This window comes from Canis lupus, chromosome 31 (genome assembly GCF_003254725.2).
Source record: "Canis lupus dingo isolate Sandy chromosome 31, ASM325472v2, whole genome shotgun sequence".
Taxonomy (NCBI): Eukaryota; Metazoa; Chordata; class Mammalia; order Carnivora; family Canidae; genus Canis; species Canis lupus.
In genome coordinates, this window is record NC_064273.1 from 29,149,455 (window position 1) to 29,168,845 (window position 19,391).

The 19,391-nt window shown below is 41.0% G+C and overlaps 1 protein-coding gene across 1 annotated transcript in view; it reads left to right on the top strand.

Moving 5' to 3' along the window:
• MRPS6 (mitochondrial ribosomal protein S6) overlaps positions 1-19,391 on the top strand; it is a 66,701-nt gene that overhangs the window by 36,484 nt on the left and 10,826 nt on the right. Inside the window, exons 4-5 of the mRNA XM_049104525.1 lie at positions 14,442-14,581; positions 15,660-15,772. Coding sequence (XP_048960482.1) covers positions 14,442-14,581; positions 15,660-15,772 — 253 coding nt within the window. The remainder of the gene's footprint in view (positions 1-14,441; positions 14,582-15,659; positions 15,773-19,391) is intronic.

Here is a 19,391-nt window from a genome sequence, read left to right on the forward strand (position 1 = left end):
CTTATTTCCCAAAACAGTGAGATGTTTTCATAGTTAGCTTGTACCTCCCCTGCCCTCATCAGGATGAGGCATTTAGTAGGGAATAGGATTTAGAAACCAGAGCTAGGTGTGCCCATTCTTCAAGGTGCTTTTCAGTAAACAGGTAGGAAATTCATACATACCTACTGATGCCTCCAAATTCTAAATGAGTGTGCTAGAGAGTTCATTTTAGCTTTCTCCTATTATATGCATCTCCCTTCCAGCTGCAAGAAATTGGATGATATTGACACATTAACTTTTTTTTTCAATTCTCCAACTCCTTAGAATTAAAGTTTTTGCATGTCCATAAATACCTTTTAAAAGTTTTGCCAAATATGGAATTGTAGATTGGAAAGTTTTTCTTCAGAGATTTGTAAGCATAAGACCATTTCTTTCCTAGCTTTTAGTCTCAAGTGTTCTGAAATTTCATTATTACAGGCCTTGAAAGTTTTCCTTTCATTGTCCTGGCCCTCAGTGGGCTCTTTCAATTTGGCAAACCTGTATCTTTCATTTCTAGGATGATGACTCTCCCTGTTTTCTCCTTTCTGGAACCCCTTTTGTTCAACTTCTAGACCACATGGTTTGGGTCAGTTAATTTCATACAGCTTTTGTTTTTTAGTTTTCTTAATTGTCTTTGTCTGTTTTGCACTTTCTGCAGGTGTTTCTAAACTTTATTGCCCAATCTTTCTGTTAGAAAAGAATTTCTCGGATACTTAATTTTTCAGTAATCCTTTGTTCCCTCAATCTTTCTTTTCTTATAGTCTCTTGTTTTATGACTGCTGTATCTTTTCATCTCTCAAGATAAACACTGCAGGAAGAGAAAACAGTTGTTTTACTCCAGTTTTTCCTGTGTTGGGCTCTCACAATAAAGGCTTTTCTCAAATGTATATTGATCTTTGGTTGTCAGCTTATATCTAACAGGATGGACTACTGAACGTGTGGGTGGAGCTTGTCAGCTTCATTGTTTGGCTGGCCTTCAATGGCTGTTTGTTGGATGACTCTGAGGTATCTTTTGAACAGGTCAGATTCCCCGAAGAATATTCTTTGAGTTTTTGACTGGAGAATAAAAGGGCTTGGATCATTATTCTGGGAACTAAGTAAGTGAAGAAGGAACACAAGGGTCTCATTCAGTATGCATTTTTTTCTTAATCTCTTTTTGGTGTGGAACCCTCACTTAAGGCTGTGTGTTTGTCCTTCAGTCCCTAGGTTTCTATCCGTTTTGTCCACTCCAGAGGATAAACTTCTAAACTCACATCTAGGAATCCAGTTTTCCTTGTACTTTTGACAAACCTTATTCTGGTTCTCACTTCACCCCCACTTTCAGAGGTGTACCCAGTGTTGCCAGTTCTCAGATCTTTTGAGGAATTCTCCAGTGTAAGTATGGTTGATTCTCGGTTTTCCATATTGCTTCTTTCTTCCATCTGCTTGCTTGCTTCTAAAATTGAATTGCTGTTTTCTCTCATCTTACTCAGACTTGTACCTTTAAAAAAAAAAATTCTTTACTAGTAGGTTTTTAGGAGGTTTTTAGGAGGGAGCATGATTAGATGCTTGTGTTGAATCTTCCAACATCTGGAAAGTCCTGATAACCCCTCTTCACTTAAAATTTGAAAGTTGAAATTCAGAGCTTAGAGCCCATTATTTCTGCCCTTCCCTGAAGGAGCATGTTGACAGCCAGAAGCACAGTTGAGTTTTAAAATTCTGCTTATCTCTGTAAGTGCAAAGCTAGTGTTTGTTAACATTTCGAAAGGGACCTTAGAAATTGCATATTTTATCTTCTGTATAATACATGAAGCTTACTTATCAAAACTTTTTTTGCATGTGAAATTTAACATCCATGAAGCATGAACAGGTGTGCAGCATAGTGAAAGTGGTATTATTAGTTACTGTTATTTCTGGTAGTTACATTACATTCTGTAAAGTTGCCTCTAACACTGAATTAGTGAATATGGAGTCATTGCCCCTTGAGGAAGAAGTACATGGTTAGGTTTCTGTGAACCTCTGGCTGGTCTCACCACATTTTAATTAATTGACTGATACATAACTTCATGTTATGTGTGTTTCTCATAAAGACATCATATTTAATATGTATTTTTGATTCGTAATCATTGAGCTCAAAGCCTATAATAGCATCCTAACTCCTGCCCTGAATGAAGCTTATCTAATACGTTTGTAAGTGCAAGTAGGACACATCACATCCTACTTGCACTTAGGAACACTAAGACGGTGCTTCACCTCACTCGAGGGCATTTTATACACTCAAAAAACACAAAAGTTCAAAAACATTGCTCTATCTAGGCTGCAAAAAAGGCACCTGCTTTATCATGGGAGATCTGAAACAAGGCAGATCCTTGGCTGTTGGACCTCAGCTGGGAATGTGTGTATGGGGTGGCACATTTTCTACCATGTCTATACATTCATGTCCTCAGATGACCGCAGAAGTGGTGGGGAGTGTCATTTGGGGGTTACAAACAAACTTAGTAGGTGAGCTGGCATATATGTGTTCCACAAATGATAGAAATCAGCTGTACATGTGAAGCCAACACCCATGTAACCACCACCCACAAGGAACTGGAACTATATCAGTCCCTTCTCCCAGAATGTGCATTTTGTTTTCAGGAAGTTCTGATTTTAAAGGGGTTTCTTACCTCCAGTCTGCCTCTGTAATTTGATAGTTCAGGTCTTGCCTCTGAAATGTTATCTTTCCTTCTCTTTGAGTATTTAAATACACACTTAAGTCTCAAAATCAGGCTTCATCTTCTCCATTCTCTTCAGTGTGCAGCCCAGGACCTGGGTTTCAGACCCTTTACCTGTCAGTCTTATTTTTTTCTGGACAACTTTGAGCCAGTTGATATCCCTTTATATGTGATCTCCAGGTTGATACAGTACTCCAGGGTACACACTGAGATTAGAGGGTAGGGGTGGGAAATAAACATGACAAAATGAGGACTACCATTTCTTTGCTTGCACTCTCCTTCCAGTTGTACTATGAAATTTCATTGGCCTCCCCCCTGGCAGACTGCGTATAATCCTTTTGTCTCTACATAGTACATAGAGACGGTATGACTTGCTGACTCAGTCTCTAGAAATTCTCAAAGCTTTTCAAAGTCTGAGTTTGGATATATAATATTCCCTGTACACTAGGAGTAGAATGTCCATTGATTCTTGATTATGTCCCAAGAATCGAGAAGTTTAGAAGTGCCTTGATGAGTCTGGCTGTCTTTGTTTTGTTTCTTTTTACCTGTTTATTCCTAGTTCCTTGACTGTGCATCTGTTTTTAACCAACAGGATGTGCCTCAGCTTTATTATGCATCTTTGTCTTTTGAAAACAAAATGGTGCTGTCTTCCTCTTTGCAGTTGAAGATCTTATTTCTCCTTGAATTTTATGACTTGGGTTAATCTTTCTTCCTTTTCAGTGAATTAAGTTGAGTTAGCAATTCTCATCTCTCATTTTTCCATTTGTTCTTTGACTTACGTATTCATCAAACATTTATTGAGCACATTCTGTGTGCCAGGTTCTTTGCATCTCTAGCACCTAGTAAAGATGAGTAAGATGAGACCTTGAAGAAGCTTAGTTAGGGAAGGGGATGCACTCCTTAAGTAATTACACTCAAAAGATGTGTGTGGAATGAGAGGGTTAGACCTGGGATTGCAAGGAAAGGTGCACTTCTCCCAGGAAGTAGCTGAATCTTGAAGGATGTTTTTATTCCTTTAATTCCACTGTGCTTTTATACTTTGCTCCTCCCTGCTTTTCAGAGGAGTGCAATCCCTCAAGTGCCTTCCTGTCACCACTTGAATTAAGTACCACTGCAATGGCCTGGTTGCTGGACACGCTATTGGTCTGTTGTTTAGTAGGGTATGCAAATCTGACTCTTGCCAAAGCCCAAGTTTCTGAGTGTATTGATACATATTTTGAAAACTATTCCTTTTTAGCCAATGAACATGTTTCTTAAAAAAAAAAAAAAAAAAAAAAAAAACCCATACAGTGATGTTTAGAAGGTTCACAGGACGTAAATAGGATTTAAAAAAAAAAAAAAATAACCCCTTTGCTTCTACTCACTAAATCTTTGGCCAGTTCTTACCTCCCCTGGTCTCTGTGTCATGGTAGTGTGCCCCCCTCCCCCCCCCCCCCCAGCCTCCTCCTTTCTAAAGAGGCTGAACTGCATGTAAGGCGAAGGCAGGGAACTGAATCGTGCATGAAGGAGGGCAGTCAGCAAGACAGGTAGCTCGAAGATGTATACCTGATTCCTGCTCTCACTATCAGTTTCATGAGCTTTGGCATTTCATTTACTTGCTGCTATAGTAACCAGGACTCTTGCCAATCTTCCTGTTTCCCATCTTTAATTCATCTGTATGTGCATCTGGAGGGGGGATGGGCAAGATAGAAGTGGAAATCTCCCAGTAAGAGTGTGGATTTTGAAGTGTCTAAAGAATAGCAAGCACGAATGTCTTAATTTTGGCATTGTTTCCAGCTGTTGAAGTAGTAGTAACCACAAGTAGTCACCTATTGGGGTTGTCATTTCTCCATTTCACATTCAGGGAGAGCTCCATTATCACTGTGAAAAAAAGCAGAGCTTTTATGTTTATTGGAGTTGTAGGAGATCATTGCTGAAAATCCTTTATAAACTTCAGTTCAGCTCAAATCACTCATTTTTGAGATGATGAGAAGCCAGCCAACTTCATACTAGAATGTGATTCTCACCTTTGTCTGCACCTGGAGGGCTTTAAAAAAACGCTAGTGCCCAGGATTCTTAAATTCCCAGGCCAATTGAATCAGAGTATCTGAGGTGAGACTGAGGCATCTCGTTTTTAAAGTTCCTCAGATGATTCCAGTGTGCTGTAGAGGATGTCTTGGTGATGCTGCCCTTCTCCTTTGGTTTACCCAAATCATGGAAGAAATGGTTGTATACAATGAAGCCTCTAGATTTGGCCCTAAATAAATACCTACCTGATACTCTTTGACTTGAGACCTGGGAAGCAAGTGAATTGGTTAAGGAACAAAACTGCATTACAGTTGAACTACACAGAATTCCTGTTAACGTGGACTCATAAGTAACTGACAACTAGTAAATTCATACAAAGCTGTGTCTCAGGTTATCATGACTTTTCTTCTTGCTCTGTGAGTTCTTTAAATTTATTCATTTATAACCTTTTGATACTGAGGCTCGTATCAGTGTCTCACTGTGGGCTAGCTGCAGGGGTCCTTTGGATGCCTACTGCATTTTGCAGCTGAAGTTGACTGGTCATCCTGCTGCCTTTACAATGGCAAATTCAGCTATGCTATGAAATTTGACTCTTTGCTATATTATTTGCCCTTTGTTATTGGCACACATTAATCTGTGCTGAACTCCGTGGTCATTGGACTCTTTCTCATCTGATTTTTTTTTTTTTTCTTCTTCAGTCCTTCCCTGGGTTCTTTTTATTTTCATCACATGCCCCCAAGAATACATTTTTTTTTTTTTTTTTCATTAAGAATACATTTTTGTGTTTGATTTCCCAGGTCTCAAGAATCTCAGTCTTGGCTCCGTGGCCATAGAACGTGGCCAAGCTCCTCTTATTCTTCTCATAACCTTGATTTATTGGCCAGTGTGTTCTCAGGGCCAGACTTGGTCCTGTCCTGTTACATCTCCTAGGTTGGCTCTGATTCTAGAACCAGTGATCTCAAGGCTCCTGACACAGATTTCTGGTTTTTCTGATTACCAAGGAATAGAGTAGCCAATGTAACAGCTCATGATGCTAGAAGTACAACTGGTGAGGCTGTTCACTAACACTGAAAGCTATCCATTGATACCTGTCTGATTATTATATTATTAAAAATCTGTATGGATATGGAGCAAATTAGTTCTAAATGTTTGAGGCATGGGTTTAGGACTTCTGCACAAAATTCGCAAATTATGGCATCCATAGTAAGACAGCAAGCAGTTGGCATAGACTTAGGGGAAGAAATCCTTTTTAAATAAATCAAAACTGAATTTTCCCGAACAGAAGTTTGTTTCTCAAACACCTTTTTATTGCTCATTGTAAAATAAAATAATAAAATAAAATAAAATATCAGATAATAAAGCACAGTATAAAAAAACAAAAGAGTAGTCCTCTCATCTTACCGCTAGAGAAAAGCAGTAACAATTTGCTGTATGTTCATCCAAACCTTTTCTCCATGTATGTGTATATAAGTACTTCTTTTTGTTTTTGTTTTTGGTCTTTCAAAAAAGAAATAGGGATTGGCCTTACATGCTGATTTTTAATTTTATTAAAATGTTTTTATGTCTTATATAAGGATCAACATCCTTTTTCCTAAACGGCTGTATCATACTGGTTTATTCAGGGAAAATAATTTAGTGAGCCAGTCTTCTCTTAAGGGACAACTACATTTCTGTTCACTGTCCTAATAACTTTATGGTGAGATTTTTTCATAGCTAAGTTCTTGTGCATGGGTATGGCAGTTTTCTCAGAGTAAATTCTTAGGAGTGGCTGTGGGATTGAAGATATACACATTTGAAACAAATACATCCTGCCAGTTGTCCTCCAGAAAGTTCACATTTTTGCCAGTAGTATATATATAGTTGAGGGTTTGAGGAAACTGAACTCTTAACGTGCTAAGCAAAAAAAGTCGCCTTGAATGGACACCAGCGATGGCTTCTGTGTGTACCACACACAGTGCCCATTGATTGTGCCCCGAATATAAACTCCATCCGAATCTTCTGTTCTTCTTCCCTGCTGTTAGTCCAGACCTGCTGGTGAGCTGAAGCCTGGAGGGGATGAGCCCTCCCAGAGACCCTGAGCTGGAGAGCAGGGAGTGGAGGGGGAGAGAGGGTCCTGACAAAGAATCCGGTCAGATCTGGAAGATAAGACCCACAGGGACAGAGTTGGAGGGTCGGAGTCCGCTGAGGTGCACTGAGCCACAGAAGCACAGGAGGTAGCCTGTTGCCCCAGCTGGGGCGGTAATCCGCCCTTTCTAGCCTCCTGGTCACAAGTAGCTGCTCTTTGGAGTTCTTGTAACATTGATGCTTTTTGCTTCAGTCTTGTCTGTGTGTTGACTTCCTTTTTAATTAGTTTATATACACATATCTGTGTTCAGGTTTATATCTCAGACTTTTAAAGGGCCGGGGCTTTGTGGCATCTCTGTGGCTGCCCTTTTGGAGGTGCATTTCACCAGAAGCAGCCAAGAAATACTTGGCTCGAAGATGCCTTTGGGAAGAATGTTTACAGATAAAAAATTAGGTGGAGCCTTAAGACATGGTCTGTATATGACTATACTTGATCCCCTCAAATGGCAGTTTCATCAGGTTCAGCCTGTATTTCTGATGCCCATAGAATATGGTATGTACATTGTTTGCTCTCCCTCCTTTTCCAGACATCAGGGAATATGCTTCCTCTTTTACAACTGATTTGTGTCATTAAAACTATTTTAAAATTGTTTCCCACTAAAGATTTCTAGGTGATTTCATAAAGATGATCATGTAAATTGAATATCCTATTCGTGGGTGCTTTTCACTTGCTCTACGTTTTAGCCACTCTTAGGGCTCTAACTTTCAGTGGTCATGTGACCGTTCTAAACTGTGAATGTACAGTTTTTAATCTAAAATTCTTATAAAAATTTGAGGTACTTTGTGCAGATCACATGACCGTTGCTTATAAAAAAAGTTGTTCAATGCATTCTACTATTTGTTACTTTCATAGTACACTGTATGGATATTGGTTCCCTTCTCTTTTTCCCTCTTCCCCACTTTTGAGAGCCTGTTAAGGCTTTGTTCAGCAGTTAATCCCTATTTATTATAAATGATCTTCTAAATATGATGGACAAAGTAGTAGAGCAGTGCAGTTCTGCTTCTAGAAGCATTTTCTACCTTGGACCTTTGAAAAGCCTATAAAATTTACTGTTCTGGTCACTTAACCCAAAGTTATACAGTATACAACAGTATATACTATGTAGTCATTTTTGAATATGCATTTATGTAGCTTTACTTTGTTTTTTTAGTGTTCTGGATTTGTCTTCACTGAATCTTAACTAATTTTTAAAAGAGCTTTTGTGCTTAGTAATTTTTAACCCTGGAGTAATTAGTAATTACCTGGAGGACTGCAATTCCTGATTCAAAATGTGGGCCAGAAGGGTTTCTCCAAACATAAAAATATTTTATAAACCAGTTCCCTTGGAACCATTTTCAGAGTTGGACTTTGCAGATGTTGTTAGGCAGGGCTGCTGGCACTTTACATGTTTTGAGAGATAGGTTGGTTGTTCATTCTGTTCTTCCAAGGTCTATTAGTGACAGACTTTCCTTAAAGCCTGTTCTGCTGTTGAAAGGTGGTCACATATTTTCTTTTTCAATTGCTGTCAGAATCTTAGTGCCGAATTTCCAGGGACATTCTATTTGAAGATGCAAATGTCAAAGAAAAAATTTTAGGGAGATAAATTCTGGAATTAGGTTGTGGCAGAGAAGGACGAAGGCTTTCACATTTACATTATCCCAGGTCTTGACAGTTTTCTGACCTGGCTCTGCCTTCCCTCACTCCTCATTGCTCCTGGGGGGTTACACACACACACCTCCTGTGAAATGAAAAAGGTGAGGTGTAGGTAGGTGCTGCATGCTGTTCTGTGTGTGTTCTGTGTGACTCTTAATTGCTGGACTGTGCAGGTGTTGTAGCGATAGTTGAGTGCATCTGAGGGCCACAGGCTTTAAAATTTTCAGTGTTGCCGGAGTCTAATTTACAAGAAAATTTTGTTGACAAGCTTCTCTTCTGGGATGTATGTTTAATTAGATAAAATGTTGGTTATTGACCAGTGGTGGTGTTTATAGTACTCCCATGACTTCTTAGCGTAAGTAACCTTACTGCAGGGGGATTTTATTTTGCAGGCAAGTAGAGATGTCCTTCCTTTTATCTTTCCTATCCTTTTGCTCTTGTCTCTAGTATAGGAACTGTCCATTAGAATCTCTAGAACTGCAGTTTTCAGAATGTAGTCTGAGGAGCCTGGGCTTCCTAGGGACCCTGTCAGAGAATTGTTGCAGGAGCAGTCATGGGCTAAAGAGCTGGTACCTTAAGATAAATCCAGGCAACAGCACTGAGCCTTGCCTGGCAACAGCACCGAGCCTCATCAGTGTATTTCTCACCACCACGCAATTGTAGTTTTTCTAAAAACCCAATTTCACTTCAGAATGTCCTTCAGAATGATGAGTGGTGCCAGAATAGTATTGGAATTTAATCTTGCCAAGGAATTTAGAAGTTAGCCAGTCCAGCTTCCCACCCAATGCACTGGTTCCATGGTCCTCCTTTATCTTTGCACTTCTAGTACTGGGAGGGAGGCTCGCTTCTTCACGTGGCAGCCCATCTCACTCATTCACTCATTCATATAGCTGGAATTTTCAGAAATGTGCAGCTTACACATTGAGGCTCTGTTTCTCCATAACTTTTACCCTTTGATTCCTGTCTCAATCTCAAGGTCTGATCAAAATATGACGTACCTATTTTTTCAGAGTAGTCCTGCAAATATATGAAGTTCGCTGTTCGATTTTCCCTGAGTCGTCTTTAGCATCCTGAATATCAGTAGTTTCAGTAATTAATAATAAGACCAAGATTGGTAGTTTTATTCAGTGTGAATTTTTTTCAAGTATATTTAGTGTAAAATTTTTTGGATAGTACTTTATCGTATCAGCAAATAATTAGAACAATCTAAGTTTAATATTTATATTTGTATATATGTTTGAACTTGCTATCTGAAATACATGAATATTTAGTTTCACTTCTGTGAGATGAATTCTGGAGTTTTTAAAACTACAGTATTAGTATAAATAGCATTTTGACACTAATAGGAAATAAATAGGAAAACACTGGTATTGTCCTTTTGCTTGCTTTAGTGTTACAGTTACTAAGTGGCAGTGAGCTACATTTAGTATGAAAGGCGCTTCAAATTGTAGAGATCCTAGGAGATTTAAGATTCCTCAAGAAAAGCAATAAGCAAGCAAGGGAGGTGGAATTGATACATTAATTTATTTAACTACTCTTTTTAGTGCCTGCCTCCCTGATATGTGGAGTGTTTTAGACTTTGGGAATATAGTTGAGTCTGTGATGGACAAAAGTCCTTGCTCTTTTGCAACTTACATTCTAGTGATGAAAGAGTATTTACAGATTGCCATGAATACTGTATAGAAAGAAACAGAATGACAAGAGTACCTGGGTGGTCTAAGCACTTCTGGGTGATGAAGACAATAGGATGAGGGGTGCAGAAGAGAAAAGAGGGAGATTTTTCCAAACTTTGTGTGCCCCTAGGATATTTTGAGAATTACATATAAATGTTATCTATGCGAAGTTTGTAAAGGCAGAAAATTTGTTGGGAACCAATGATATTGCACACAAGAAAACAGCAGCACAGGTTTAAGAGTGTACATATTAACAATTCATCCAGGGTTGTAGCTCGTTTGTGAATGAGCTGGGACTGGAACCCAGCTTTCCTATTCCTGTTCACATTCATTCATTGTTTCTTCCATAGTTTTTCCAAGTAAACGTTTTCAGTCCCTCCGTCTGTGCCTTGCCAAGATTGTGTTTCCTTGCCATATGGTGGATTGGAGGAAAGTCTTAGGGAACTGCTTTCAGATGAGACAGGAGAAGCCTGAGAAGAACACACAACCTTTCTTAGAATAGTTGGGACTGAATGGTTCAGAGACCTTGTGAATGGGAGTTATGACAGCCAGATCATGTACTTCCGTAGACCATATATTCTTATGAATTGAACATTGTGCTGGTTTGATTGAGGAGAACGTCTTATTTTGTTTTGAAGCCTAAGAATTTTATTTTAATAGAGCTGTAGGTTTCACCAGATTAGAGTTGAAGTTGGCACCTTGGATTGATTAGGAGATTAGGAGCTTGTGGTTGGAATAGTGAATCTGTTGTCACTTCTGTGAATCCGTTGTCCCTTCTGTGAATCCTGTGGCGATTTGAACAACCAGGCTGATGTTGTTCACTTAGGTTGGTGCCATGTGTGTCTACCTGCTGACCCATCCCAGGAAGGCATTCTCTGTCTGCAGACCTCAGTTGCCCAGACTCATGGTTTTATTCGTGGTGCATTTTACAGTTAGTGGATTGAAGCCTTACCAGTCTCCCTTAATCCATGACAATGGAGAGCAGAGGTTGGCTGGACAGTAAATAACTTAGACTTTGCAGGACATACAGTTTCTGATATAGATCTGCCTTTAACATGAAAGCAGCTATGGGCACTATGTAAATGCATGAGCTGGCTCTGTTCACATAAAACTTTATTTGCAAAAACAGGTGTTGAGGCAGATGGCTCACGAGCCCTTATTTGCTAGACCCATGCTGTAGAGTGATGAGGTAAGGTATATGGGACAAGTTAAGCTTCCCTAATAAACAAGAAATATATCTGCTCCTCCATCTTTTAAAACTTTTGGGTTCTGTGAAATTACAGTGAAATGAATGTGGCCCTTGCAGCCGTCTACAATTTGATCTTGACCTTTAAAGTCAAGCAAAATGTAGTTTGATATTTTCCTAGAGTTACATTCTTGTTAGGTGGCTTTACCCATTTTTTGGAAAGAAGGAAAGTTTTTACTTCAGAAGCTCTTCAGAGGGGGGTCACACCATTTTTCAAACTGTAAGCACTTTAGTTGGAATTTAAACAAAGACAAGAGTTATTGAGATACATTCTTTTTTAATCTGGAAAAACTGAAATTAAAATTTATGGTTTGGATAGCTAATCAGAAGACTGTAATCCATCAAAGTTTGGGTTTTTTAAAAAACCTTCCCCACATCTTCATTTGGAAAGACAGTTTGTCTGCTTTACCACAAGTTAATTAGTGCAACACCAGGTCAAGAAATGGCATTATTAATGAAATGAAATATTACCCTGCTGTTAGTAATGAGGCTTCTGCAGAAATACGGAAATGTCTGTGAACTAATGAAATGTGATATGAATTTAGTCTCCATGTTGATTAGAACTATATAAAAAGACATTTGTATACAGTTGTAAGGAGAATTACCATAAACTTTTTATCTGGTTAGTGTTGATGTGAAGTGATTTGGGCCCCTATTTTTATTGTTGGCAGGAAATTTCTATTTTATCATAAAGTTGGTTAAATACATAAAGATAATTTTCAGTAGGAATCTAAAAAATCCCTAGTGGGCTACAGTGTGAGATGAAAGTAAAACTTTTATTTATAAACCGTAAACTAATAGTGCATTCATAGCATTTTGACAGAATTCACTGGAAAGAAAATTTATAGGAATGGTATATTTTCTTTGATTACTGGAGTGCACACTTCACATGATTCTCCAGTATTCTTTTTACTAGATCTGAAATGAGCCACTGGAAGGTAACTTTAAGTTTACTCAAGCACTCCGTGATCTCTTTGCATGCATCCCTCCAGTTCTGTTTTTGAGAAGTGTCCCATTTCCTTGCTGAGGGGTCCTCTGGCAACTTCTACCCTCCCCTCTCACCCCCACCCCTACCCCCCACCCCTGGTTTTTCCCTCCGTGTTCCTTCCCTTGCATCAGGCTCTTCTGCGTACTAGCTGCCCCGCCCCTGTCCTCTCAAAGTCATGGCATGTCCCAGAGGCCCCAATTTCCAAATCTGTAAACCTTTGCTCTTTTTTTTCCCCAGTGAAGATTAAATGTGTAACAATAAAACACTAGACCAGTACCAGGCTCGCAGCAGTTACACAGTAAATCAGACTTGCCATTGTTGTTACTTAAAACATCTTACATTATATCCCCTTGCCTGGGTCATTCCTCTTTAACTACCAACTTGCTCCTGTCCTCTGCCTCCTAAGACATCCTGCTCAAATTAGTTTGCCCCTCAGGCCTTGGTGCTTTTTCTTTCTCTTCATTGCTGTCCCACCTCTACCCTGGAAACTTGCCTGGAAACTTGCCATCTAGTTTCTACCCCGTCCTGTGTGACCGTGCAACCACCATACTGTGACATTTGCTTTCTTTTCATCCTCCACCCTGTCTTTCTGGAGTCTTCAGTCTTCTAGTTTCTGGGATGAGCTGGGCCTGATTTTCCTTGTGCTGCTGGACTGTCTTTGCCGTTTGCTTCTCTGACTTGGAACTCCCTTGTCAGCCCCCACACAGTCGTGCTCGCCAAGGTTCTGTTTATGTCTTCTGCCCCTGCACCCTCCCTCCATGGTCCCCCTACTCCTGGGGTAGGAGTAGGGGGGGCTTCGGACAGCCTCCTGTGCAGATGATTCTTAAATGGGCAGTTTTAACCCACACTGCTGTTTTGAACTTAAGGTTTACATCTTGAGAGGTCAACCTTGAGGAGCTCTGGGCAGCTCAGAACCAGCATGTGAAGTTCATCCTTTAAAATTGTCCCCAGCCAGCTCCTGCATATTTCCCTTTAGCTGTTAGTAACCATACCATTTTCTCAGCCACTGGATTTTGGGGCCCCTCCTTGGCCACATCTCCGCCTCGTTTGCCACATAATCTAACTTGCTGCTTTCAGGTTTACCCTGTAAAGTATCTTTGTGTGCATATGTAAAGAGAGACATCTGGAAAGGAATTCACCAAAGTTCAAACTTTTCTATCTCTGCGTGGTGGGATTTTATACTGTTCTTTTTTTTTTTTAAACAAGTATTTAGTCTTTATATGCTTGCACCCAACCTTTTGCCTCTCAGCCCTCCTGTGTCCTGATCTTCATCCAGTCGAACTCCTTCTAGTCATTTCCTCCAGGCACTTGTACTAGTTCTTGCCTTTCCTCCTTTACTCAGATCCTGTTCCATTGGTTCTTTGCATCTCCTGTTGTCACTCATCAGAGGGCTCCTCTCAAACTTCTCTTTAATGCAGTCATTTTCCCAGCTGAGTGTGCTGCCTTTCACAAGCTCTCTAGTCCCTCTGTCACTCCTGTGTTCTGCCCTCTGGTCTTCTGATGTGACTTTTTGTGTTAATCCCTTTATTAGATTGTAAGCTCCAAGAGAGCAGAGATTGGGTCTTAGTCATCCTTTTCCCCTTTTGGTTATAATCTCCCTGTTTTTCTTTGGGGACAACCCCTTTTCGCACTGGCTATGGTTCTGGTGGGATGGTCAATCAAAGTATCCTGCCAAAAGGATGGGATGCTCTTGCCCTGGAATTTGGATTTTGAGTCATGGGATACAAGGACTGACAATGATTGGCGTGGATTCATCCTGGCCAAGGTGCTCTGAAGAAGCCATTTATTAGTTCCTGCCTCCCAGATCCCTGGAGCTGCTCTGGTTCCTGAACTCTCCGAGTCCTGGTTCTTCAGATTTTCCTTCGTATCTGTGAGCTATCTCATATCCTTACACTAAATGTCTCTCTCTTTAAATTTTAAGTTAGCAAAACAGTTATTTTGTTGCTTTTTTTCCCTACCAGTAGAGCTGTTATGATTGGAACTGACCAGACTTAATCGTTCTAGTTCATATAGTGATTCTGTTTTTTTCTTCTCTTTAAAAATGAAAACAAAAAAACAGCCAGAGACTGCTGCTGCTTTGAAACGTACCTTAGAAGCCCTGATGGACAGAGGGGCGATAGTGAGGCACTTGGAAAACCTTGGCGACCGAGCTCTGCCTTACAGGATTTCTGCCCACAATCAGCGGCACGTTAGAGGAGGGTAAGTTACTTCATAAATCTTGAAAAATGTCTTTGGTTAGTTTATCTTAGAAATTATTGTAATTTCTCAGGAGATCTCTGTTGTGCCTCACGGTGTGCAGGGACATCCTCTAGGGGCGTTGTCATTTAAGTGAGCTACGGTAAAGCTGGCTGGTAATGAACCATAATCAGAGTATGAGGACAAATCACGAAAGGAGCAACAGGTTTATAAGCTTCTGAGCGTGGCAAACTTTTCTTGTCAACCTAAGCACTGTTTTCCCCTGACATCTCTAGCTTTGCCTTTAAAATGCCTCAGTGAGCAATGCACTGTCCACATACTCAGTGCATCCTTTGTCAATAATGTGGGTCGCAGGTAACAAGCAAAAGGTACTTCTTTTGAGCAAAGAGTATAACCAGCGCCTGACCCACAATCAAGAAATGGTTTTATGAGATCCAAACAATAATCACAATAATCTGCTCTGAGATTTCTTTCTCAAGAAGTATATATAGCAACTTCCTCAAACACATCAAAGATTTGACTCTGTAGTGATTGATCACTATCCTAATAGAAATTCTTTGATATCTGTTTGCTTGTTGAATTGACCTGAACGTCACCTGACCTCTGGTGATGTTATTTTTTACACTCAGGGTTTCGGGTTTGGAGGAGAGATCTGCTATTGAGTTTCCTAGAGGTAGTGATAGAGAAGATGGAAGTCAGTTATTAGTATAGTGGAAAAGCCCCAGAGTGGAAGACTCTGCTCTCCCTCTGGTGCTTGCCAGCTGTGTGGTTTTCAACAGGTCTTTAGCCTCTCTGATTGACGCTTCCTTGGATACTGAACTCAGGTGGTCGTTCTCCCTCTACGTTGTCGTGGGGATCAAATGAGATCATCTTGATGTGCTCTGTGGACGGCACAGAGCATTGGATGGTGCTGCTTTTATCCACGTGGGACTGGTGGTCTTGTGCAAGTGCAGTCCACAGGAGAGGTCTGCATGCAGTCATGCCTCACACCGAGGTTTTCTTACTGCATTGAAACCTCTGCCAAGGGGTGGCACATACTGCAGATCTCATCTTTTGATTGCTTCCCCTTGTTTTGTGCTAGTGTTCAGCTTCTTGAGAACACCTCTGAAGAGAGTGCCTGCGGTGTTGCTAGGCAACGTGAAATGCACAGTGGCGATTCCTCTTCCACAGTCATCACAGAGAGGGATGGAGATGGTGTGTGTAACATTTTGTTTTTTTAGCTTAACCACAAAGGGGCTTCATTCTAACGGCAGGGCTATGAATGCTTTTGCCTTTTTGTTTAGAGTGGAGCATATAAAATTTAGCTAAGAATTACTAGTGGGGTTCTCAGTTGGAAAGCACTGAGCAGGGAGAGAAGCCCATTCCCTCATGCCTGTGCTTTCAGGGATGTGCACTAAGGGTGCTTTCTTCTGCCCCCTTTCCAAGCAGGATTTACTGAGGGTTGGTGTGACCAGCATTCTAGAGTTGGCACTTCTCGCAAGTGCTTGGGTAGTACTAATGCCGCTGTCTGAGGACCATGTTCTGAGGACCACTGTACAAACTAATTTAGTTGTCAGGCGTCTGTGTGTGGTGCTGGGGTTGGGTGGTGCTGTTTTTCTCTTGTGGATGGCATACATTCAGATTGTGGAGGAACTCCTTTGGAACTAAGCCACAACTTCTGACAACTCTTAGCCCTACATTCTGATTCCTGACAAGGTGCATGTGCCCCACCAAGGACTCTTGCTGTCACTTAGTTCATTTACATTTAACAATTTTATTTCTGGCTCTTTTACTTTCAGACTCCTCAGCAAAGGAGGAGGAGTATTCATAAAGTGTACTATATTCGTGTGTTGTACATAGATACGGAACCTCCCTCCCAGTTGGGGAGGCTCATGGTTTAAGCTTGCTTTTCTGGGATTAATCAATGTCTGGTATGTATTTGTCTAAGGTAGTGTTTTCCAAAGTGCAGTCTCTGAAATACTAGTTATACAGATATGCTCCATCAAAAAATGTTGTGTATATGTGAGCGAGAGCAAGTGAGCGAGCATTTACATGTGAAGTCCCTTACACAATCTGATCCCTTCTAGAGATGTGCAGCATACATTAGTGTGCTAATGGGAAGAGCCCTTTAGTAAGAAGTTGGCTTCGCTTATCAACTTTTTATGACCCTTAACTTATTTTTGTATCACTCGTTAATATTCTTCACAGTGTCTTTTGGTAAAAGGAGAGGAGGGGCTGATGTATTTTGGCATTACCTGGGTAAAGATTAAAAATTGAGTGGTATGAGGCAGCCCAGGTGGCTCAGTGGTCTAGCGCCTCCTTCAGCCCGGGGTGTGATCCTGGAGACCCCGGATCGAGTCCCACATCAGGCTACCTGCATGGAGCCTGCTTCTCTCTCTGCCTGTGTCTCTGCCTCTCTCTCTCTCCTCTCTGTGTTTCTCATGAATAAATAAAATCTTAAAAAAAAAATTGAGTGGTATGTCAGTTGTCTGTAGTGTGGAGCTGAAGTGTAGTCTGATACTCTCTTGACTTCAGCCAGTCTTGCCCTCAGGTCACTACCCTCAGTGATGTTTGTACCAGGCTTTTGTTCATTTGGTTAGGTCTGTGTGTGCGTCACATGTAACCACATAAGGTGTTACAAACATGTATTAAGTGGATATGTGCTTGGCCCTGGAAAGGCTCAATTTTTCGAACTGATTAAAAAGAAACTGTAGAATTGTTTGTTATGAATTTAGCATTCAAAAGTTTTTAACTCTTGGGACATCCCTGGAGGCATGGCCTGTATCTGTAATTTTGGTGAGGTGCTGATTTGAATCCGGAGGTTGGTACGTGAAAGCCAATTTTTTTAGCTGGCTAACGAGTGAACTCGATGCCCTCCAAGAACCCATATCGCATTGTGGTACTGTTGGTATTATGTATTTGTTGCTCTTACATTAAATAGGGAGGAAATGTATATCCTGGTAGTATTCCTAGATATCAGGATGGTTCTGGTGATTATTGTGGTCTTGGTCACAAGGAGTTTTCAGTTGAATCAGGGACTTGACTGCATGTTGCTCACGTAGGAACCAGCCAAAGAGGTATAAGAGCCTAGCACAGCTGGGCTTACCTGGCCTGGCTGATAAGCGTCTGTGGCAGTTACTTCCCATCTTGTTGGGTGATTGCCTTTATCACTCTGCATCCTCACCACCTTCCTCCAAATGCATGCTAAGGGGGCCCAAAATAAAGATGTGTAGAAAAGTGGATAGATAGGAGAGATACTGCTGCCTCACAGTTATCTGGGGAGCCTCCCCAGAGGGAGTGTTAGGACCTGGTATTTATTATTATATCAATCTCTGACCAGTCTATGCCAAAAAATCAAGTACACTTGTTATATTCCAAATACTTGTTAAGGTGTACCCCAGGTGATGTGAAATTAGACCAAAAAGGAATTAACCAGATGCCCCTGTTGCTCCTTGGGCCATGCTGGGGTGGTTAGGAAGTTTGGGTCTTCTGGACCAGATTTCTAGATGGAGGCTCTGGCCTCACTCACCACCTGTTGTTTCCAGGCAGTGTCTGGAAGCGGTTGAAGCATGACTCAGAGTTGGGGAAGAAGGGGGTGGGGGCAGGTTTTAAAAGTTCCGAAATTCATTCTCAGCTCTGGATTTGCTTTGGTTTCCTGGGGGCCCATAGATTTTTCTCTACTTTGTACCTTCAGATGTTCACCTTCATTCTTTCATCAGCTCTGAGAAAGGGAAGGTTGGTGTTGTAGAAGATTCCTACTGTATTTCTCAGTCTAAAAGGTGATGGTGTCACATATGCAGAGGGGAGCAGTAGGAGTAGATGCTCCTTTAAACCCTTGCTAGAAAGGGATGGGTATTTTGAGTCGTGGTGTCAGTCACCCTCTGCCAGAACCATTCCAGTGTCAGACTTCAGGGCTGCAATTACTAGTATAAGGCTCTCTTTCCACTAGATGGGGCTGGATTGAGACTGAATGGGCTTTCTGCTGGAGGAGAGAGAACTGTAGAAGAGACTGTGGTCCATATTTCAGCGTTGGGCTTGTGTGTGTTTGTAAAACAATGCCCCTGTTGGGCTTTGACCGTTGTTACAAGGTCTGATTTTGCTGCTCTGAGATAGGACTTACCCCAGAAGGCGTGCCTAAAGGAATTCTTAGGAAGTGAAGGAGGCTTTTCTTGACTGTCGTCCCTTCTTTCTCCATTCTCATCTGTATTAAAATGTAAATAGGTGCTTATAAGATCTGCTGGCCTACATATAAGATACCCGTCTATTTACGGGTAAGCAGAATGATAAAAATAACTGACTCTATGGTGAATCAGTGGAATTTTACTGACTCTCTCCCCAAATGTGTCTGCAGCTTACTCCAAGAGACCTGGCACCCTCTCTAGAGGAGATTGATTCTTCTCTGTAGTTTTCCTGTTAGCTAACATTTCCATGTTCTCGTGCTTTCCTGCCAGCATTAAGTCCAGGCCAGCATCCTGACCCCATTCTTGTGTGAAGGTGCTGCACAACCGGGTTTCAAGGCAGAGCTGCTGCGGCCTTGGGGGTTTCTTTTTTAGTGGCAGCTTCCTGAGATTTGTAAGGATTCTTCACTAGGTTTAGTGGTTTTAAAAATGCATGAGCCCCAACAGATATAAAAAGAAATAGGGCTTTTCCATGCAGAGGGTTCCTTGGTTTTTAGGTAAAGAATTCACTCTCAGTGAAGCCTGAATCGAGCAAGGTTTAACTGATCAAGCAAGGTTTAACAGTCTAGAAACTGGCATTCAGATAGATCTGTTTCCTATCCTCTGAGAGAGGCTTGAAGATGCTTCTTGGTTTCAAATCCCTCCCATCCCCCTTC